The 24,780-nt window shown below is 35.4% G+C and overlaps 1 protein-coding gene across 13 annotated transcripts in view; it reads right to left on the reverse strand.

The window, feature by feature from the left end:
• MYCBP2 (MYC binding protein 2) overlaps positions 1-24,780 on the reverse strand; it is a 265,407-nt gene that overhangs the window by 98,991 nt on the left and 141,636 nt on the right. For 9 of the 13 annotated variants that reach the window (XM_082601985.1, XM_082601982.1, XM_082601988.1 and 6 more), the window contains 9 exons: positions 23,901-24,032; positions 22,097-22,275; positions 19,081-19,223; positions 17,527-17,627; positions 16,613-16,831; positions 11,085-11,310; positions 10,011-10,141; positions 9,284-9,371; positions 6,911-6,960 (listed from right to left, as the gene is read on the reverse strand). In XM_082601985.1, coding sequence (XP_082458111.1) covers positions 6,911-6,960; positions 9,284-9,371; positions 10,011-10,141; positions 11,085-11,310; positions 16,613-16,831; positions 17,527-17,627; positions 19,081-19,223; positions 22,097-22,275; positions 23,901-24,032 — 1,269 coding nt within the window. The remainder of the gene's footprint in view (positions 1-6,910; positions 6,961-9,283; positions 9,372-10,010; positions 10,142-11,084; positions 11,311-16,612; positions 16,832-17,526; positions 17,628-19,080; positions 19,224-22,096; positions 22,276-23,900; positions 24,033-24,780) is intronic. The other 4 variants (XM_082601978.1, XM_082601987.1, XM_082601981.1 and 1 more) reach the window with 1 other exon arrangement.

Consider the following 24,780-nt stretch of genomic DNA (forward strand, 5'->3'; position numbering starts at 1 on the left):
TCTCTACAAATGATCGAATTTCATTCCTTTTTATGGCTAATACTCCACTGTATATAAGTACCACATTTTCTTTATCCATTCATCTGTCGATGGGCATTTAGGTTGCTTCCATGACCTGGCTATTGTAAATAGTGCTGCAATGAACATTGGGGTGCATGTGTCTTTTTGAATTATGGTTTTCTCTGCGTATATGCCCAGTAGTGGGATTGCTGGGTCATATGGTACTTCTATTTTTAGTTTTTTAAGGAACCTCCATACTGTTCTCCATAGTGGCTGTATCAATTTACATTCCCACCAACAGTGCAAGAGAGTTCCCTTTTCTCCACACCCCAGAGCATTTGCTATTTGTAGATTGTCTGATGATGCCCACTCTAACCAGTGTGAGGTGATACCTCACTGTAGTTTTGATTTGCATTTCTCTAATGATTAATGATGTTGAGCAGCTTTTCATGTGCCTCTTGGCCATCTGTATTTCTTCTTTGGAGAAATGTCTATTTAGGTCTTCTGCCCATTTTTGGGTTGGTTTTTTTTTTTTTTAATATTGAGCTGCATGAGCTGTTTATATATTTTGGAGATTAATCTTTTGTCTGTTGATTCGTTTACAAATATTTTCTCCCATTCTAAGGGTTGTCTTTTCGTCTTGTTTATAGTTTCCTTTGCTGTGCAAGAGCTTTTAAGTTTCATTAGGTCCCATTTGTATATTTTAATTTTTATTTCCATTACTCTAGGAGGTGAGTCTAAAGAGATCTTGCTGTGATTTATGGCAAAGAGTGCTCTTCCTATGGTCTTATATTTAATTCTTTAATCCATCTCTTTAGTTTATTTTTGTGTATGGTGTTAGGGAGTGTTCTAATTTCATTCTTTTACATGTAGCTGTCCAGTTTTCCCAGCACCACTTATTGAAGAGACTGTCTTTTCTCCATTGTATATCCTTGCCTTCTTTTTCATAGATTAGTTGGCCATAGGTGCATGGGTTTATCTCTGGGCTTTCTATCCTGCTCCATTGATCTAGATTTCAGTTTTTTTGTGCCAGTACCATACTGTCTTGATTACTGCAGCTTTGTAGTATAGTCTGAAGTCAGGGAGTCTGATTACTACAGCTCAGTTTTTTTCCCCTCAAGATTGCTTTGGCTATTCAGGGTATTTTGTGTCTCCATACAAATTTGAAGATTTTTTTGTTCTAGTTCTGTAAGAAATGCCATTGGTAATTTGATACGGATTGCACTGAACCTGTAGTTTGCTTTGGGTAGTATAGTCATTTTCACAATGTTGATTCTTCCAATCCAAGAACATGGTATATCTCTCCATCTGTTTGTATCACCTTTGATTTCTTTCATCAGTATCTTGTAGTTTTCTGAGCACAGGTCTTTTACTTCCTTAGGTATGTTTATTCCTAGGTATTTAATTCTTTTTGTTGCAATGGTGAATGGGATTGTTTCCTTAATTTCCCTTTCTGATATTTTGTTCTTAGTGTATAGGAATGCAAGAGATTTCTGTGCATTAATTTTGTATCCTGGAACTTTACCAAATTCACTGATTAGCTCTAGTAGTTTTCTGGTGGCATCTTAAGGATTCTCTATGTACAGTATCATGTCATCTGCAAACAGTGACAGTTTTATTTCTTTTTTTCCAGTTTTTATTCCTTTCATTTATTTTTCTTCTCTGATTGTCATGGCTAGGACTTCCAAAACTATGTTGAATAATAGTGGTGACAGTGGACAGCCTTGTCTTGTTCCTGATCTTAGAGGAAATGCTTTCAGTTTTTCACCATTGAGACTGATGGTTGCTGTGGGTTTGTTGTATATGGCCTTTATTATGTTGAGGTAGGTTCCCTCTATGCCCACTTTCTGGAGAGTTTTCAACATAAATGGGTGTTGAATTTTGTTAAAAGATTTTTCTGCATCTACTGAGATGATCATATGGTTTTATCCTTCAATTTGTTAATATGGTGTATCACACTGATTGATTTGCGTATACTGAAGAATCCTTGCATTGCTGGGATAAATCCCACTTAATAATGGTGTATGATCCTTTTAATGTGTTGTTGGATTCTATCTGCTAGTATTTTGTTGAGGTTCTTTGCATCTGTATTCATCAGTGATATTGATCTGTAATTTTCTTTTTTTGAAGTATCTTTGACTGGTTTTGGTATCAGGGTGATGGTAGAATGAGTATGGGAGTACTCCTTCCTCTGCAATATTGGAAGAGTTTGAGAAGGATGGCTGTTAGCTCTTCTCTAAATGTTTGATGGAATTCACCTGTGAAGCCACCTGGTCCTGGACTTTAGTTGGTAGTAAGATTTTTAATCCCAGTTTCAATTTCATTACTTGTGATTGGTCTGTTCATCTTTTCTATTTCTTCCTGGTTCATTCTTGGAAGTTTATACCTTTCTAAGAATGTGTCCATTTCTTCCAGGTTGTCCATTTTATTGGCATAGAGTTGCCTGTAGTAGTCTCTTATGATGCTTTGCATTCCTGTGGTGTCCGTTGTGACTTCTCCTTTTTCACTTGTAATTTTATTGATTTGGGTCCTCTCCCTATTTTTCTTGATGAGTCTGGCTAAAGGTTTATCAATTTTGTTTACCTTCACAAAGAACCAGCTTTTAGTTTTATTGATCTTTGCTACTGTTTTCTTTGTTTCTATTTATTTCTGCTCTGATCTTTATGATTTCTTGCCTTCTACTAACTTTGGGTTTTGTTTGCTCTTCTTTCTCTAGTTCCTTTAGGTATAAGGTTAGATTGTTTATTTGAGATTTTTCTTGTTTCTTGAAGTAAGACTGTATTGCTATAAACTTGCCTCTTAGAACTGCTTTTGCTGCATCCCACAGGTTATGGATCATCATGTTTTCATAGTCATTTGTCTCTACGTAGTTTTTGATTTCCTCTTTGATTTCTTCAGTGATCTCTTGGTTATTTAGTAATGTATTGTTTAGCCTCTATGTGTTTGTGTTTTTTATGTTTTTTTTCCCTGTAACGGATTTCTAATCTCATAGTGTTGTGGTCGGAAAAGATGGTTGATAGGATTTCAATTTTCTTAAATTTACGAAGGCTTGATTTGTGACCCAAGATGTGATCTGTCCTGGAGAATGTTCTGTGTGCACTTGAGAAGAAAGTGTAATCTGTTGTTTTCGGATGGAATGTCCTGTAAATATCAATTAAATCTATCTGGTTTATTGGGTCATTTAAAGCTTGAGTTTTATTAATTTTCTGTCTGGATGATCTGTCCGTTGGTGTAAGTGCGCTGTTAGAGTCACCATTATTACTGTGTTACTGTCGATTTCCTCTTTTACAGCTGTTAGCATTTGCCTTATGTACTGAGGTGCTCCTATGTTGGGTGCATATGTATTTATAATTGTTATATCTTCTTCTTGGATTGATCCCTTGATCATTATGTAGTGTCCTTCCTTGTCTCTTGTAACATTCTTTATTTTAAAGTCTATTTTATCTGATATGAGCATTGCTCCTCCAGCTTTCTTTTGATTTCCATTTGCATGGAATATCTTTTTCCAACCCCTCACTTTCAGTCTGTATGTGTCCCTAGGTCTGAGGAGGGTCTCTTGTAGACAGCATATACATGGGTCTTGTTTTTGTATCCGTTCAGCCAGCCTGTGTCTTTTGTTTAGAGCATTTAATCCACTCACATGTAAGGTAATTATCGGTATGTATGTTCCTATGACCATTTTCTTAATTGTTTTGGGTTTGTTTTTGTAGGTCTTTTCCTTTTCTTGTGTTTCCTTCCTAGAGAAGTTCCTGTAGCATTTGCTGTAGAGCCGGTTTGGTGGTGCTGAATTCTCTTAGCTTTTGCTTGTCTGTAAAGCTTTTGATTTCTCCATCGAATCTGAATGAGATCCTTGCTGGACAGAGTAATCTTGGTTGTGGGTTCTTCCCTTTCATCACTTTAAATGTATCGTGTCACTCCCTTCTGGCTTGTAGAGTTTCTGCTGAGAAATCAGCTGTTAACCTTATGGGTTAACCTTATGGGAGTTCCCTTGTACGTTATTTGTTGTTTTTCCCTTGTTGCTTTTAGTAATTTTTCTTTGTCTTTAATATTTGTCAATTTGATTACTGTGTGTCTCGACATGCTCCTCCTTGGGTTTATCCTACCTGGGACTCTCTGTGCTTCCTGGACTTGGGTGGCTATTTCCTTTCCCATGTTAGGGAAGTTTTCAACTATAATCTCTTCAAATATTTTCTTGGGTCCTTTCTCTCTCTCTTCTCCTTCTGGAACCCCTATAATGCGAATGCTGGTGCATTTAATGTTGTCCCAGAGGTCTCTTAGGCTGTCTTCATTTCTTTTCATTCTTTTTTCTTTATTCTGTGCCGTGACAGTGAATTCCACCATTCTGTCTTCCAGGTCACTTATCTGTTCTTCTGACTCAGTTATTCTGCTACTGATTCCTTCTAGTGTATATTTCATTTCAGTTATTGTATTGTTCATCTCTGTTTGTTTGTTCTTTAATTCTTCTGGGTCTTTGTTAAACAGTTCTTGCATCTTTTCGATCTTTGCCTCCATTCTTTTTCCGAGGTCCTGGATTGTCTTCACTATCATTATTCTGAATTCTTTTTCTGGAAGGTTTCCTATCTCCACTTCATTTAGTTGTTTCTCTGGGCTTTCATCTTATTCCTTCATCTGGTACATAGCCCTCTGCCTTTACATTTTGTCTATCTTTCTGTGAATGTGGTTTTCATTCCACAGGTGCAGGACTGTAGTTCTTCCTGATTCTGCTGTCTGCCCTCTGGTGGATAAGGCTATCTGACATTTGTATATTTTAAAATATAAAACTTTAATTACATGAATTTTTTTGTATTTGCACCCAATTTTAGATAGGCCTTTTGGGGAAACAATTTTCTTTCCATGCCCCAGTGCTCCTTTAGCCTATAAAGTAGAACACTTTCAGGAGGGAAAAACTTGGGATAATATTTCCAGTGTCTTTCTTCCCACAAAAAAGAAGTGATTTATCAGAGATCTGCATGCTAGATGCAATGGTGCATCTCCTCCCATTCTAGCATTCTACATGTGCCACATCCCTCTTTGTCAGGGCCAGGGCTCCCTTTTGAAGACAGCTGTAAAGGTCTCCCTCTTTTTGTGTCTCCATTACTGGCAGCTATCCTGGGTACGTTGTGTCTGTTCTCTTGGGCAGGTGGGTACCGAGGTCTTGACTTGGGCAAAAAGTAGATGGAAGTCTGACTGTGGCTGCACATACACTGCATTAGCCTGTGTAAGCCTTATTAAAGTTAAGAAAAAAAGGCAGATAAAACTGAAATTTTAGTTCTCACCTATATGAGAAGCAAGCCTTATATTTTGGAAAGACTTGCTTTAATGGCTAAAACTCTAGAAAACTTTTAATGACCATATAATAAATTTCAAAACATAATATTTTCATAGAGAAGGATTATATTTCTATTTCTATCAATTTCTACCACAAGTAACTTCTGCATTCTATAAGCCATGCAATTTCAAAGTCGTAATCTTTAAAGTCAAACAGACTTGAGGTCAAATCCTGACTCTGTACAAGTTATTGCTGTGTGCTCTCAAGCTAACAAGTTACAGACCATTCCTGAATCAGTGAAAGGTATAAACTGGTGATCAAATGATATCTCTTCCGTGGTTATTATAAAATTTAAATTAAATAGCACATTTAAATGCCCACCATCTGCCTAACAAGCAGTAGGTGTTAGACCATCACAGTGATGACCTTACATGCCAAAACGGTGGGTAATTTGGGAAATCACTTTTCTCTTTACAGAGGTACGATAAAGACCTCTTTTTATCTGGCCTAAATGACATTCTATAAGCTGTAATAATCCCTGTAATGATAATATGAGCTACTTGGTGGTTTTCCTTAGCTAGAATGTTATCTGACACATAGTATGTTTATTAAATATTTTTTAAATTAATTTTTATTTTTGTATCTTAAGATACAGAGATTTAACTTTTTTAAAATTAAAAAAAAAAACCAAAAGCTGGTGGGTTTTTAAGACACAGATGTTTCTTAACATTACTGAGGACACCATGACTCCCTATGATTAGAGCACAGTGATCAAGACCATGGACTTTGTCACCAAACTGCCAGAGGTCAAATTCTAGCCTAGCTGCTTACTAGCTGTATGATTCTGGGCCAGTTACTTAAGTTCTCTGTGACTCAGTTCCCTTTTCTGTAAATAAGAGTCTCTAATTCATAGGGTTGCTGTGAGGACTAAATGAGTTAAAAATGTGAAAAGTGTTTGGAATAGTAAGTGATAAAGTTAAGATCAAATAAATGTTTGTTTTTATTATTACTGCTGTGATCAATTCATTTCAGAAAATAAATAAAATGTAAACCACTAACTCTAAGTATTGATATTAGAAGACCTGGATATTAGACTGTATCTCCCAGTTAGCTGAATTCTTAGACAAATCACAAAACGTCTCTGAACTGAAGTTATTATAATTGTAAGATACAAGAGAAAATACTGACCTCATAGTGTAACTGCAGAAACAGACAGATAATGTCAAAGACATGGCAAACTATAACGTGCTCTACAGATGTTATTTAAATTACCATTACTAACAGCTTTTTTCTCCTTTTTCTCACTGGTCAATAAAACTTCTTTCAAGATCCAATTTAAATGTCCTCCACTGGGCAAAGCCTTCCCCTGGGCCCTTGGCACTTGGTAGCTCTTCTTCCTCCAGCAGGGCTTTCATCTCACTCCAGAGTTAACACCCATCACACAGTACAACAAGGGCTCATGTGGTGGGTCTCTCCCATCAAGGGGAGAAATTATGAGTTATTTATCTCTATAACTACCAATTATGGAATGAAATACTACATGAATGAGTGCTATGTTCAAGAAAAATAAGGTTGATCTGAGTGAAAATTCTGCTTAAAATTAATGTACAAAGTTTACCCTTACAATTATCAGGACAATACCTGTAATGCAGCCTCTTCAAGAATTTCAAGGTCTTCCTCTAATTCATTACCTGTTGTGTAAATGAAAAGGTTTACTAAAATATATTCATCCTTAGTTTATTTTTCTAGGCTTTTGCATTCATGACATCTTTCCCACAAATTTGATATTCCAAATTGAAGAGAACTATTATCATTCTGGATAAATCTCAGTGGCTTAAATTTTCAAATGCTATTTTCAGTGTGAATATAAGCTGTAATTCTCAAGACAATACTCAAAAAGCAACCACCAAGTGATTTTCAAAAGATATATACTATATTTATGTACACAACTGTGTATTTTTGACTTTAGTGTATTTACTTTTTGACCAAAAAAAAAAAAGAAAAATGAGGGAACTGAATTTTCAGAATCCGAGCCTTTCTAGTTTGCCTATATTGTAGAAGAGCTTTACCTTTAGTAAACAACAGTTACTTAGAGGAAAATGTAAGATAGTGACTGTATTCTCTAGCCATTTTCTCCTTTACTGCTTGATGCAGAATATATTTTATTCATTGAATTTTCTTTGATAGCTTAATTAATTCATAAAATATTACTACTAAAGTAATACATATTCAAAGGGAAATATTCAAAGTATGCAAAAGTGTAGAATGAAAAATTCTGCTACCATTCCCTTCCAAAGATAAAGAGCATCAACAGTTTCTTACGTATTGTTCTAGAAATTTTGTGTGCAAATAATGTGTATATACGTATGTGTCAACGTATACACATGTGGGTACATACACATATATTTATATACTTACAATATAATGTTCACAAAAATAGGACCCTCTTCCACAGCTTGCTATTCTTAATTAATATAACTTGGACATCTTCCTTGGCCAGGACACAGAGGTCTACTTTTTTGTTGCTGCTTTTTAACAAGCTGCATACATTCCTACTGTATGGACTTACCATTGCTTATTGAACCAGTTCCCAACTGACAGGCATTTTGGTTGCTTCTAGATTTTATAATCACAAATACTGCTATATTAATCTATCTTACAACATACCTTTTTTGAGCATTTGTGCAAGTATGCATAAAAAATTGCTACATCAAAAGCTACATGCATGTAAAATTTGAATAGCTGTTGACACATCTCCTTCAAAGAGGCTGTGCCATTTTCCCTCATATGAATAGAACACAGATGTCTCATTGTCTCATTTCCTCATCATGTGTCAACACGAAGCAGGAACGAGGGAACAGAGAAGGGTGGAAGGGAGCAGGAAGAGGAGACAGATTAGATAGGGAAGAAAGGAGTAAAGAAAGAGAAGGGAGGAAAGAAAGAATAAAGTGGGAAGGGTAGCCCCAGAGGGAGGAGATACAGATGGACTTTTGGAGGTGAGAATTGGGGAAATACAATAATAATACCTTTTATTCCCAACTACTGTAATAATAAAATGTTTGATCATGGATAAACATCATGGAATTAGTAAATATTTTAAGCCTTATTTTCATCTTTACAATTCTGATAATAAATCAACTCATGTATCACACAATTCTGTATCCTAGAAATAGGTACTCTTTGGCCATTGCCTCATTTCTCTGTTGTGCATCACACGAAAACTCTTCTAAAGAGCCATCTATGTTCAACCTGACTCCCCCTCCTGACTTTCCATTGTCTCACCCCACTCTAAAAGTCCTTATACTTCTCTCCTTTTACTGATATATATATATATTTCTTCTTGAGTATATAAATAGCCAACAAGTTTAACCCAGTGACAAATTTTAATTGCTTTCTCAGTTTCATTAAAAAACCCCACCAATATCCACTCTCCTGAGGTTTTACATCTACCTCATTGGCTGCTGCTTCAGTCTTTTCTGCAGCCTCTTCCTCCTGTTCCATCGGTCTTTGAAATTTTGACAAGTCCCAGCTTTGACCCTTGGCTATTTTCTTTCTCATTTGCATTCTCTTCCTAGCTCATCTTTCATATGTTTCTTTCATATGGTCTTTAAATGTCAACTACGTCCAAATGACATTTCTATTGACTTGCCCCCTGAGCTCCAGAAAATAAGCATCCAATTGCCTATTTGATATGTCCACTAGGATTTCTGAGAGATATCTCAAGCTTTTGGTTTAATACTCTATTTCCAGTGCTTAACCCAGGGCCTGGCACATAGCATGTATGTACATAAGAAAGTGCTTGTACGCATATACGTGTGTGAATAAAAAAACTAGAGAGGTACTCTTCAGTCTCCATTTAAAAAACCCAAACAACCAGTATATTAAGTAGTTGCTCATGAATGTATGTGAATTCATTTTGCTAATCTGTTTTCAGAATGTTCTGCGATGAACATATTCTATTCTTAAAATTTTTTTTAAATCATAAACAAACACCTAGTACTTGACCACACTTACCAATAGGAAGTGCTAGATCCTTTTTCATCAAAGCTGCTGCACAAACCCCACCAAGATTGGCTAGTTCTTTTTCCAACTGAATGACTCCCTGGAGAATTGCAAAAACAAAATCAGATGCTTTAAAAAACGTTTGGAAGATGAAATTTTTGAAAGATGATGTGGATTATCAAAAAAATGTGACTTGCATTCAAGTGTAATGTTTGAAATTAAAAAGAAGCATATGTTAGGAGCTAATGGTTAATTAAGAGTGTAAGAGATTTAATATTATGTCTCATGCTGGTTGTAAGTTTCAGACCTACAGGTTCATTGTCCAAAGAATTTTTCATTCATTACTTTGAAGGAACATGATCAGTCTTTCACCTTGACTTTTTTTTTATTGTACGATTTGAGACATTTAGAAGAGATACTAAGTTCGTCCCATGGTGAAATTAGGTTCTATAATTTACTTAGAAAGGTATAGCTACCAGAGCAGGTTTGGAACAGGCACAACTATACTAAGTCTTTAAAGGCTGGGTCATGTTGCACAGACTCCATTCTCTTCACACATTAAAAGTAGCAAAACCAGACCACTGCACAAAATTAAACTACAGAGTATTTTAAATTATACACTATAGCTTAAAATAAATTTCAGACTTCTTGAATACAGAGAGCAAACACAATTTAAGTCAACAGCAGCTCTTAGAAACACAATCTTCCTTAACAGAATGAGAAGATAATTCATTCTCACCTCATCAGGTCCAGGGCTAAACTCATATCCAATTGCAAAACATTTGAAACCATAGAAAGAAGCTTTGTCATCTTTCACATAATCTGATGCAGTCTCCAGTGAAAAAAGGGCCTCATTTCCTAAGAAAAAAGCTAACATTGAGTTCAAAATCTGAAACAACTTTATCAAAATTTCCTTACTTTTATCTATCTCAAGATAGGTGGCAATACAAATCAGGTACTAAAAAAACCAAGTCTTTTTTGCGGTCCCTATATCTACTTGAACAAAGCTGTGCTTAAAAACAACAGTAGAAACAATAGAACCATGCCAGTTGTTAGTTTTCTTTATGATGTAATTCTCCTTAATCACATGTCCTAAGTTAAGTTACACCAGCGATCACTGTCAATTATCTGTCAATTACTAAGGTGACCTGGGTTAGCCTCTTCTGTTTCAGAGTGAGCAATCCTCTCTAGGCTAAAATCTGGCTTTGTGTGATTTCTTCACAAACAAACAAGGCAGGTCAGCCTAGAAGAAAGAAGTTTCTAAATTCAAATTGGCTATTAGTTTGAGAGATCACAAGAGTAGTTATGGTTAATTGGTTAAAAAAAACAACAGACTGTAATAGCAAAAGTGCCTCCACCCACCCGGCCACATACACCCTCAAGCTCGAAAACAATAACTTCACATAACACAGTGGGTTCGGTGGTTCACCAGTTCTCTTGAAAGGAAGAAGTCCTTGGTAACTTCTCAAAATTTAGCACTTATTGGGAAAATAAAATACCTAATCCACTTTTTCTATAGTTTGGCCCCAACTATACAGACAGCCACTCCTCAGTATTAACTCTCTGCTTTTGTGAAGCTAATCTCTTCTCACAAGATCCTCAAAACATTCTCTTTCCTAAAACTTGGTCATGTTATGCCCCATGCCCAGAGAGTCTTCTTTACTACCCATCTGCAATCCAGATACAGGGTAGGTCTTGAAGAAATTCTTCTAAAAATTAAATAAACATTTTCAATGATGTATCCTTACTAAACATAATTATCATAAATGCATATATTTTACCATATAAAACAAAAAAGAAAAGAATAACTTACCTGGCAACACTAAAACCATGGTAGGCCACCCAGAGGATCCTGAAAATTTCTTTAATTCTATCCAGGAATTAAGATTTTCATGAACAGATGTCAATTTTGGTCCATATCCTGAATTCTGAACAGTTCTGACAGGAATCAACAAGCGGAGGACATCTTCTGACTGTGCAGTACCACACTGAGGGTCAAACTCGATTGTCATCCACCGTACACACTCTGGGAATGTCACCTGAGGTCAACAGGCAAGAAGTCACTCGCACAAGATGAATTAGATTTTAGCGTTTTGTCTAGTTTAGAAACAGGACATCATACTGTAAAGATGATGCCTTCAACATACTGTAAAATAAATTTTAAGTAAGGAATTAAGTGATCAGAAATCAAGGTATTAATGGTCAGTATCAATTGTCTCGACTCCTCACTTGAAATATCTATTGCTTTCTATCTAATATTTGCATTAATGTTTTTAAGTACACACTGATATCATTAGAAAAACAATTACAAAGCTGCTTAATTTCCATAAACATTCAGCTATCTGACTTTCCTGTGGAAGAGTTTATATAATGAATTTTCCACTTCAGTCAGTATGCATTTAAGGAATGTAAGTCGGTAACTCACAATATAATTTGATAGGTAAAATATAAAGATACACTGATGGAAATTAATAAATCATTAACATGTAAAGTTTTAGTCACTTTTAGGTTATCTACCATTCTACCATTCATAGTATCCATTACAAATGTTTCTTTTCATTAACAAAAAAACTTTGTAACTTCATACATTATGAGAACAAATATAAACACACACACACTTATACACTTGATAAAAGCCTAGATTTTTATATTTTCCTAACCTGAAATTTTATTGTATATATGAGATTATGATGGCACATAATTATATATATTTTTAAGGCCACTTTTAAGCTTCTGTCACCATTATGGTAGAAGGAATGCTGTAACGGTAGTCAAATTACAGTTAAGTAGGACCATGTCAAGTAGTAAACTATGAACTGGTTGTAGGACATGATATAAACCTTAAGAAATTTTCTAAATATTATATTAATCTAAAAAAAAATTACCTCAGACGATGGCAAATACTTTTAGTAGAGGATTTTTTACAATCTCTATTTAAATAAAAAGCTCAACTTTATTCATAATAACATAAACATAAATTAAAACTAAACTGAGACACCATTTTCCCACCATTCCTCCCATTATATTGGCAAAAGGCCCAGAATTTAACCACATACTCTTTTGGGGAGGCTGTGAGAAAACAAGCACTCTGATACATTGTTGGTGGGACACAAAAAGACATAACTTCTGTGACTTCCCTGGTGGCGCAGTGTGTGGGACTCCACACTCCCAGTGCAGGGGGCCCAGGGTTTGATCCCTCGTTGGGGAGCTGGATCCCACATGCATACTGCAACTAGGAGTTTGCATGCCACAACTAAGGAGCCTGCCTGCTGCAACTAGGACCCCAAGCAACCAAATAAATAAACAAAATATTTAAAAAAAGAGAGACATAACTTCTATGGAAGGGAACTGTCAACATCTAGCAAAGCTACATATGCATTCACCCTCTGAATCAGCAATCCCAGATCTATTGAGCACAAGCCTCCTCATTCTATATTTGTTTAACTCAGCCATCCCACTTCTAGGAGTTTACTTTGAAGATATGCTTCTAACAATACGGAAACAAAAAAACAAACAAAAAACTCCAAACACAGGCACAAAGTTATTCATTGCAAAAAAATGAAAACACCCCAGATGCTCACACAAATAAGATTGGCTGAATAAACTATGATAGGTCTTTACAGTGGAGAACTATGAGGTTGTAAAAAAAGAATGAGGATGAACTCTGTAAATGCATATGGAGAGATTTCTATACACAGTGTTAAATTTAAAAAGCAAAGTACCAAGTAGTATACATAGTGTGCTACCTTTTTAAAATAAAGATGGAAAATAATACTACAACTAAATCAATCTATCGTTCTAATTTTTTCCAAAAAAGAACGCAGGAAGGATACACCAGGATACTTACTGGAGTAAGTGAGAAGCAGAGAAGGAAAAGGACTCATAATTCTGATTATGTTATTTTGTATAATTTTATTTCTGGATCCATATTAATATTTCACATATTTTAAAAGTAAAATTAAATCAACTAGGATAGGAAAAAGACTCATAAAAATTAAGTACAAATAAACAAATAAGCCTAACTTTATATTAAACTGATCATATACCCACTTACACATATACATAAAATGAACTACCCCAAGCAACTTCTGAATAAAGTACTTTGATTATCCTAATGTCAGTGGGATTAACAAAAGACAAAATTTTTGCAAAGAAACTGTTAATTTTATATAGTATTCAATATTTTTATTATCCACAGTGGCATACGTAAATGAAAAGGGTATAAAGAAAAGACCTCAATGGTGCTGACTAGAACTAAGATGAAGTGCTCAAAATCTGATGAAAACAGAAAAAGGACACAGAATCCAGCTTGAACAGATTTTCCCTGGCCAAATCAATTAAAATTTGAGCATCAAACTGAATGACAGCAAAGGATTATAACACTGAGCAAAAAAGAGAATCTTTGAGTCCATATTGATATAAACACATAAAATAAATAAATAAATAATTTTTAAAGGGGAAGGGATGGGAAAATTCTCCTTTACAACAGAACACCAGCTGGGAGGAATAATAGAATTAGAAAGCCACTGTCTTTATAGTAATGAATGATTTGGGTAAGAATAACCAATGGATATTAAAATTTGTTGAAAGACAGTATTTTTTACATAGTGTTTAACCCATAGATATCTACCCATAGACACTTTCAAAGGGAAAAAAAGATGCTTTTTTGGTGGAGCTATCACCTTAATCAAGTGACTAAGTACTTCCTGATGGGATGCACTGAGGAGAACAGGACATCGCTTACGTGGTGTTGCCACCCAAAACACAAAACGTGAATCTAATCATTAAAAAACAATCAATTACATCCAAATAAAAAGGATATTTTTACAAAACCACTGATTGTGTTCTTCAAAAATGCCAATGTCATAAAAAACAAAGGAAGGCTGAGGAACTACTGCAGATTAAAAGAGATCAAAGAGGCCTGACAACTAAATGCAATGTTTGAACCCAATAGGATCCCAGTCTGGGTTTAAAAAGATTCTATGAGCACCATTGTTGGGAAAAAAGGCAAAATGCTCAGCTTATAACATGATATACTACTACTCTTTATTGTGGTAATAACCCTGTTTCAATGTTAAATTTCCTAAATTCGATTGGTACATTAGGGTTATACAGAAAACTTCACTGTTCTTAGGAACAAGGTGAGGGGTCATGATGTTTGCAACCTGCTCTTAAATGGTCTGACAATAATAAATAGTGATAAATAAAACAATCATGGCAAAATGTTAACTAACGAAGCCAAGTGACGGGCATATGGGGGTGTTCACTGCACAAATCTTATTACTTTTTTATACAGGTTTGAAATTCTTCGAAATAAAAAGTTGAAAAACATGAGGAATGAATACACATACACATCTGCATCTGTATTTGTGTGTCTATGCTTACATGAAAAGAAATAATGGAAGGCTAAACTATAAAATTATAATAATATGAAATGTTACCTGAGAAGAAGACATGACAGGGAGGAAGGGAACAGAATGAGGGGACAGAGATAAAAGCTAGATTTCTTTGAATACACTTTGTTTTACAGATTTGACTTAAAACTATGTAATTGAACTATTATCAAACAAAACTTAAAAAGCAATTCCTAAAAATCTAGAATAAAATAAAATAAATGATGCCAAATGTACATCCAATTAGTGGCATAATCACAGAGAGAGGGATTATTCCAATTTACTTTAAAACACAGTAGTTGACTATACCCACTTACTTTGAAAACATGGTCATTTCTCTGTACTTCCTAGTTGGGAATATGCCCAAAAGACAAAACACACACACACACACACACACACACACACACACACACAGAGTGAATGAATAATTAAGTGATTTTCTAATTCTAACATTCCCAGTGCCATCGAGAACAGGAACCTTCAGTTTACGAGAAAGGAGATTCAGGTGTAACATCCTGTGGTCCTTATTTTGAATGAGTATCATCAGTACAAACTCATGAGGTATTTTGTCTTTAAAAAAATACGTATACACATAGATGTGTCTGTTCATAAATATACCCACATACATAAATATATATACAAATAATATATGCCTGTGTATATAAATACGTGTGTGTTTATGTGTGAGTGTATGCACTAGTTCTACACACTATAAATATCTAGAAACAATGACAACCCAGGAGAAATGAGCATTCCCAGTGCCATATTTTGGCTTTTAAAGACTCATTACCATTTAAAGGAATCACGGCACCTTGAAAAAACGGTGGGTTTCAGATTTGAGGCAGGAAATGTGTAAGCTCTTATAACGTCTTATACCAGAGCCTGTAACATCTTACAACATCTTACACCAGAGAGTGAGGATGTTATGAATGACTACAAGGGGTGTGTCTAAAGGACTCAGGAGTCAAGCTGAAGAGGATCCTATCAAAAAAACACACGATCCAGTTTTTTAAATAAAATTCAAGGAAACAAAAAAGAGAGAGATGGAGGGGGATCAACAGATTAAAAGAGACTTAAAAGACATAACCAATCACAATGTATGAACCTTATTTGGATTCTAATTCAAACAGCTTAAAATGTGCACATTTGATAACCTAAAGGAATTATTTGTTTTTTAAAGTGTGATAATAACATGGTTATATTTTACAGGTCCTTACATTTTGAGATACATAATGAAAAATCCATGAATGTGGAAGGGACAAAGAGGGTGGGGAATAAATGAAAGAGGTCTGACCAAGAGTTGATAACAGCCGAATCTGGGATGATGGAGAAAAGGGGTAAACTGTACTAGGCTGACCTTTCATATGTTTACCATATTCTACAATAAAAAGCTGAATATTTTACAAGCACATAAAACTTAAACTTATAATTAATTTAAGTGGCAAATTTTCTTGCTCTCCCTTAATTTAAGTGATACAATTTAGAAAGCAAGGAATAGGATTTTGGATATTCTATAATAACATTATACTTATAAATATTTTATAGGTACATTTTAACATTATGTGTAGTATTTTAAATCCTACACTGGGTATGTAAATTTTCAGAGCTCAGGCTGTGGTAGAAATAATATCAGTTCAAAAAAAGTGGTTTTTAAATTTTAATGCTGATATCCACTATTACAATATATAATTGGCAGTTGAGCATTACACATGCCCTGTACTTACAAAAAAGATATGAGAACAACTTTCCTAAACCCTATAAACCTATACTCTTTAACAGTAAAGATTGTCTTAAACCCTGGTGTGTATTTGACAGTGTCTAACCACCTGCTGATTCTATTTACATATAGAAGTTATACTTGAACAGAGACCAAGTATCCTTTAAGATATCAGTATAGAACATCAAATCAAGTTTTAAGTTTAAACTGTCCCTAGGAACTGGTGCCCACCTTGTAGTGCATCACACATGCAGGCTTATAGGGGTGCTCGCTCTCTATGACAGCATAGTGATTAGAGGTTGTACAGGCAGAGAGGCCTTGTTCAGGCTGGTTTCCTGTGGTGCTATCTGTTGACTGATTAGGATTGAATGCAGGGGGTGCATACTTCTGATTCAGAATGGCAACTGAAGGAAGCAACTGTTGGACAAGGCCAAAGACTTCTACAGCCACCTAGTATAAAAAAAAAAATGATTAAATGAGATAAGTGTGAAAGTTGCTTTAAAATGATTAAGTACTATAATTGTTGGTTATACTTATTATTCGGAATTTCTATTTAGAGTTTCTTCTAGCTAAGTTTTCGTTCAAAGAGAAATCTGTTCTATGGAAAGAAAAAAAAAAGACTTATCTTAAATTTATCTTAGATGTTACATATAGCCTAGTCCATGTTTTTAAACCCTTCTGCCTTTTTGGGACCTGCAGTAAACCAGGTTTTACTCAAATTTAATTATGCCAAAGAATCAGTAGTTTATAATTTCTTCCATGTCTTGAATATTTCACAATTTTACAACACTCCTATCCTTTAACATTGTTATTTTTATTCAAAATGGAGATTTGGCATCGACATTATAACTTTTAAAGATCTCAGTGAACTTAAGCTTTCCTTACATATCACATTCTAAATATATTTCCTATTCCCAAGTTCTTCAAATGTAAAGCCAATAAGTAAGCATGATAATCCAGTAAACAATACTAAGATCAGAGAATTAGTTATTTAACTAATAACTTCTACTATTTACATGTCTACCTGCTTGTTACCTGTAACCCAGATGCCTCAAATATTAAAGTATTTTTAAAGGAAAGATATAAAGTCTAAATAAAATTATATTTACAAAAAAGATTCAAAGTTAGAGAATTAAATCACACACCTTGGGAATAGCAGCAGCTACTGGTCCTATGTAGGCTATAATAAGGGGAAGCAGCATGGAAAACAGACTGGAAGAGCTAAGCAGTTCTGGAATGTCATCAGCTAAAAAAGGCAGTAAAACTATAGTTAGAAGGTAATTTCATTGTAATGTATATATGCTGTACTAAGCCTGTATTCTAGTCTCTTGAGTAAAATTATAGTTGACATTGATTGAGTGCTTATAAAGGACCTGGCACTACTCTAAGGGCTTTACATACATTATCTCAATTAATCCTTACAATAAGGTACTTTTATTATCACCCCTTTTAGAAGTGGAAACCAAGGCACACAGTGTTTAAGTATATTATCCAAAATCATATACCTGTAAAATGACAGAGCCAGAATTAGAACTTAGGGTAACAGTCATGATTTTAAACCACTAATCTTGGTGCAATACATAGCTATATTTCTGTCATTAGGCAAACTACGTAATCTTTGTGTGCAGGTTACTCATCTGTAAAACAGGATAACAATACTTCCCTCACTGGATGTTGTGATGATTCAGTGAGTTAATACATGTAAAATGCTTAGAACAATGCCTGCATATATTAAGTACTCCAAAAATGTTTGCTGTTATTAGCTATATTGCCTTCTATTTTTTCCAAGGAAAAAACACTTTGCTGATGGACATTTTAATTATTTCTCCATGAACATGGTGCTGGGAAGATAAGTTGAATCTACGTTATGAAGACCTTTATATTGAAGGCCAATTATTTCCAAATACTTGTTTCTAGATCTGCTGTTGCATCAGAGTAGGCTGGGCAATAGTTTCTTAGTTCAGCCTAAACCCCTAGTTTGGATGGACCAAATATTCTTTATTTTCAGCAAGCTTCTCAGGTGATTCTGATGTGCAACTACATTTAGGAACAAATGTTATAGCTAACAGTAATGTTTTTGTAAATGTAACTCTGCTGCCAGTGTGGAAGATGACTAGATAACTAGATGGGGAGTGGGGGAAAGGTGGCAGGGAGATTATTAGGATGTTATCAACCCATGAAAAGAGGACATGTGCTCGAACCATGGCAACTTGAACTATGGGAGAACAGATAGAGAGGAGAATACAAACTGGAGAGCTTCCAGTGGAAGAATTTACAGAACTCAAATGAGACAAGTGAACCTGGGGAGATGTTTGGGATTACCCAGACCTTTGGATGAATGGTGATACTATTGCTAGAAATAGAACACACAGAAAGAAAAACAGGTCTAAAGGAGAAAACAAAATGTTTTTTTGACTACTGAAAGAAGCAAAGACTGTTTAACCAAGAGTTTTTCTCTTAATGGGCTAACTAAGAAAACTACAGTATAAAATCATTACTTCTGAACATTCTAAAAAATTCTGCATTAGTGTATGGAGAGTATGGCTGATCCCAAATTAATGTACGTATATGTGTAGATCTATAATGAATAAAACTCTCTGGGATTCTACAAGATGGTTCTTCTTCAGTAGCTCTGTGCATAAGTTGGGGAATAAAGAATCTAAAATATGACTATTAAGGAAGTAAAAGAGAAGTCTTACCATCCACGGCAAGAGCTCTGTGCAAGAGGTCTTTTGCAGCTCGAACAACAGTGCTTACCACAGAGAGAGCTCTGCTACAGTTTTTATCTTCTTCATTGGCTTTACTCAGAAGTTGAGATTGTAAATCCCCATCGAATTCACTCCTATAACATGAGTAACACATGAGATCATTTTACATGGTGGGTAAAACACGATCTAACTCTAGGAATCATTTCTGGATCACAGCTCATTTAAGTTAAGAAAGTTAAAGTTAAAAAAAGTAAATATAGAGCTATATAGTTTTAAGGAGTAATAGGGCTTCAAAGAAAAATAAAGCCAGATAAGGGCACAAAGTTATTTTAAATAAGATCATGATAGAACTGCTATTTAAACAAAGGCCTGAATTGTGTTAAAAAAGATCTGAGCTGAGAGAAGAGTATTCAGGCAAAAAGAACAGATAAAGGTTCAGACAGGAACAAGATGGGTGAGTTCCTTGAACTGGAATGAAAGGAGAAAGAGTGTGTGTGACTAGAATGAAAGGAGAGAGAGTGAAGGGTGACAGGTGGGCAAGGTAAATAGGAGTCAGATCACACGAGGTAAAGACTTTACATTTGATCCTGGAATGGGAAGGGGAAGCTACGAGGGGAATGTGAGCAAGGGCAGAACTTGATACGATTTACGTTTCTCTAAGGTCACTCTGGCTGTGCGGTGGAGGACAGACTGCAGGAGAGCAGCAGTGAAAGGAGGGAGACTTGTTTGGAAGCTGTTTCCTCTAAGATCCAGTTATCCAGGTAGCTACCCAGGTCAGCGTGATGGTTTGGGCTAGACTGTTAATTATGGGAGCGGTAGAAAAGGTCAGATGTAGGACATTTTAAAAGTACGGCTGCCCCATAAAAAGAAATTGAGCTATTTGTAATGAGGTGGATAGACCTAGAGTCTGTCATACAGAGTGAAGTAAGTCAGAAAGAGAAAGACAAATACCGTATGCTAACACATATATATGGAATTTCAGAAAAAAAAAATGTCATGAAGAACTTAGGGGTAAAACAGGAATACAGACACAGACCTACTTGAGAATGGACTTGAGGATATGGCGAGGGGGAAGGGTAAGCTGTGACAAAGCGAAAGAGAGGCATGGACACATATACACTACCAAACGTAAGGTAGATAGATAGTGGGAAGCAGCCGCATAGCACAGGGAGATCAGCTCGGGTGCTTTGTGACCGCCTGAAGGGGTGGGATGGGGAGGGTGGGAGGGAGGGAGACGCAAGAGGGAAGGGATGTGGGAACAGATGTATATGTATAACTGATTCACTTTGTTATAAAGCAGAAACTAATAAAAAATAATAAAAAAATAATAAAAGTACGGTTGCCAAGACTTACTGACGTAAAGTGTGAGGGAAAGAGGGATGTCAAGAATGCCCCCAAGGTGTTTACTGTACCTGTACATGTGGGTGGGGAGGAGGACTGTGGACGAGTATCACTAAGACGTCTATTAGCCAACCGTAAAGAGGACGTGTGTGTGGTACAGTGGCTAAAGGTAGGTCATCTGGAGTCCAATTTCCTGCCTACAAACCCCAGGACCATAATTTACTATGAGTGAGACTTCAGGCAGGTTGTTGAGCCGCTCCAGGTCTTAGTTCCCTCATCTGTAAAGGTGGGATAGGAAACTGCCCACCTCACAGGGGTTCCTGTGAGGACTGACTAAGACAAGGAATGCCCTCAGAGCACCGCGTGGCATAAAGGAAGTGCTCAGTACACAGGAACTCTCATCATCATCTCCATTACTGTCACTCAGATGAAGATATCAGAGGGACCTGGATATTCATTCCAGGGCTCAGAGGAGATGGAAGCTAGAGATATAAACTTGGGAGCCATCAGAGTAGCATGGTTTTAATGGTCAACTGACTTTAATCTTTTAAAACTTAATTAATTAAAATTTAAAGCTGAAGATATTTAAACCTTGGTGGAAAATATCAAAATATCAAAAACACTGTATTTTGTGTAAGATATAAAGTCTGGCCAGCAGATGCTTTTAAGGGGCTCTCCAGCTTTTCGCAACATGTAACTCTTCTTTTGTGCCTGATATGGCTTCCAATCTACATTTTGAGAAAGCGAATAATGTACTGTTTACTGTGGGGCTATGTAACAGAAAAGGCTTTTCATTAGGGTAAAAAGATTAGAAAACTTTTGTATCTCAGCAGCAACATGCCACTATGTAGCTATTTAATGCCTACTATTTCTATTCTATTTTACATAGAGAAAGAAAGCAGATCATTTACATCTAGGGAAAAACATTTTGTGCCTAGGCAGTGTCCTCTTGACTGTTTATGAAGGAAACAGAGGAAGCAGTAAGCCTCTGAAGGTGATATGCAACTTCAGTGATTTGATGTCAAGTCAGGTTGAGGACCAATGTGGTGAATGGTACTCACTACTACCTACGATTCCAGCTAAGTTGCTGAAAGAAAAATTCAGACTCAGTGAGAAATGTATGTTTAAAAGTGTTTTTTTAACTCAAAATTGTTGTAATTCTTTGTTTTCCACTGTTTACCTATGGAATGGCTTTAGTTAAAAATATTAGAAACATATCATTATATATTCTAGGGCTCCAAGGACTAGATTCATAGACACCAAAATATTTTGCAGACTGGATAACTGGTTCAAGGTAACAACAATACTTTGGTAGAGATGATTTGATCATTGACTTCTGGTATTTAAAAAAAAATGAATAAATTCCATTAAAATTAGAAAATGCAGACCACAAAACTATAAAAGTGATAACACATATGCCCAAGCACATATGCCCAGTACATAAACATTTCAAAGATATTAAAGAAATAATGACAAAGAACATTTTAAAGTAACCACTGAATTTACATATGAAAATGAGATCTTTTTATACAAATCAGCAAGTGCAATGAAGATAACACTGTATAATTCAATTATCACTGCCCATTGAGCGTTTTGTACCTTGGTAGTAAATTGCACATGTTCTACCATTGTAGAATAGCTCCCTGATCTCTATACACACACCTACCTGTAGTAGAGGATCTGTGGAATCTGTCCTCTGGTTTGATTTGTGCCATTACTACTCAAGCTGCACGTGCTGAATGTAAACGTCACGCCATCAGGGCACTGAACCGTGGTCATTCCTCCATCTCCGTTTGCTGTGCGGCTTCCATAGTTCCTCAAGCGCACAGCATATTTAACATTTTCCTTCACGATAAAGATGTAAGGCATGTTTATATTTATTCATAATGTACAGAGGATATATAAAACGAGCTCTAGTAGCAAACTGGGCAAATACAGTTGAGCCTTGAGCATCACAGGTTTCAACTGCCTGGGTTTACTTATACGGGATTTTTTCCAACAGTAAATATTATGGTACTACCCAACCAGAGGTTGGATGAATCCACACATGCAGAACCAGTATAGGGAGGTATAAAAAGGGCTGACTATAAGTTATACCTGGATTTTCCACTGTGAGGAGGGTCAGCATCCCTAAACCCCACGTTGTTCCAGGGTCCACTGTATAATGAATTTGTTATATTTATAGACAATTTGGTTAAGTGAGTTTTTTTAATGAATCAAACAGGGTGATAACTAACACTTATTGATGTTTATTAGTTAACAGAAACTGTCCTGAGTACTTTCTGTAATTTACTTTAATTAATTTAATCCTTAAAATGGCCTCATAAGGTAAGTGCCATTATTATCCCTATTTTACAGATGAGGACTCTGCGGCACAGAGGAGTTAAGTAACTTGCCCAAAGTCACACAGCTAGTAAGTGATGAAACTAGGATTTAAATACAGGCAGCGGGGCTCTAGTGCCTGCCTCTAGTTCTTAATCACACTGCAAAAAATATTAGCCATAATAAAAGATTTTAAATACATGAATTAATATTTTCCTTTGATGAGTTTAACTTTTGAAATAGTTTTAAATATGGGAAATAATAATGGTGAATCCATTATATTTTTATTTTAAGAGAGACATTCAGAGACAGAAATAGACAGGCAGACAGACATGGAAAAAAAATATCCGTAAGAAAAAGTTCTCCAAAACAAGATTCACTGTATACAGAAAATGTGAGATATAGATACTGGCACCTAATGATCCGTGACATAGACTTCATAATGATGGGTTTCTTTTTGTTTGTTTTTTGGTATCGTTTATGCTTTTGAGGAAGTAACTGATGAACTTACCTCATCCAAAATTCTGCTATATAATAAAAATTATTATAGTTGGATTCAGAATTACTCTATTATTACTTTAATGTTAAGTAAAATTTGTTTTGCTAAGTAGTTATTTTCTGCGAGACAGTCAAGTTATATAAAATAATAATAACTTTAATAGTTATTTAATACGATCTGTTAAGAGCACTGGCTCTTTACATGAGTTTTGGCACAACAGGAGAAGAAAAACAGGAACTAATATTTATTGAGTTTCTAATATATTGTGCTAGACATTGAGGCAAATACCTTATTCCATTCCTTAGTTTAATCTGAACAACACTACAATGGAGGTATTATCCTTCCCAGTGTACAAATCAGCCTCAGAGTGGGAAAATGATGACATATCCAATGTCTTAGAGCTAATATTTGGAAGAGCAGGTATCTGAAGCTAGGTTTGTTTGACTCCAGAACTTATGGATACTTTCTACTATACCAGACTTGAAGAGATCTTTTGCAAAAATAGAATATAATACAGTACAGTATCAGGAATACAGCTGGTACTCTAGAAACATTTAAAGGACCACATATAGGAATACTTTTCACTATTTTTTAAGTAAACTCATAATAATACATCCTATTTACAAAAGAAACATACTGTTAAAATTACCTTTAAAGGAACAACTTTGTCAAGTCTGATTTCGGCTATATCACTGGGTGAATCATCTGTTGTATAAGTTCCTTTGACTAATTCTAGAGACGTCCATCTGTGAGAATGAGTTGAATCCCCTGCATGTTCACTCTAATTAAAACAAAACAAAACCCACATGCTCTTAATTTCATTAAATGGACAATTTTGACTTATCAATGATTGTTTTTAAGAGTTTATATTTCCTTGCATATAAAATTATCCATTAGCATTTATCCATACGTACTAAAGAAAACATTTTTGGTCCTCTAGAACCATTCATTTTTATCTGATTTCCTGAGGCATCTACAAATTATATCATATAAATAGGCTTTTTCATCTGTCTTAAAATGATTCCCCCTTCTTCATAAGGATGCTATATCTAATTATAGAGTCTAATGAAGTAAGGAAATAATTCAAATTAATTGCTCAAAAGAAGCAAAATACAGATATAATGTTATTTACCAGCAAATGATTTATATGCTACCTGTCTGTCTCATTTTAATAAAACTTTGTAAAACTCAGGCAGTTTAAAAACTTTACAGTGGAAACAGCAAGATACTGCTAATTCAGTCAGCACCCCTATCTTTACTAAGAATCATCCACTGGCACTCTGACAAAATTGCTTAATCACTGATATGGGTAAAAATACCAGTCTGAATATTGTTCTTGTTTTCTGAAATACTACAATAGCAAAAAAAATTACTCAAGATTTATAGTCAGAGGCGTAGCTATATAATTTCTAGTTTTTTCATTTAAAATCCTCCCAGGACGTGCAAAAAACATGAGGCAGGAGCGATCCAAAATGGCACTTGAGCAATCATGTAGAATCGCTCCCTTTCAATTTCTCTCACGTTGTCCA

Source organism: Mesoplodon mirus, assembly GCF_964341445.2.
Source record: "Mesoplodon mirus genome assembly, chromosome: 17".
NCBI classification, from domain to species: domain Eukaryota; kingdom Metazoa; phylum Chordata; class Mammalia; order Artiodactyla; family Ziphiidae; genus Mesoplodon; species Mesoplodon mirus.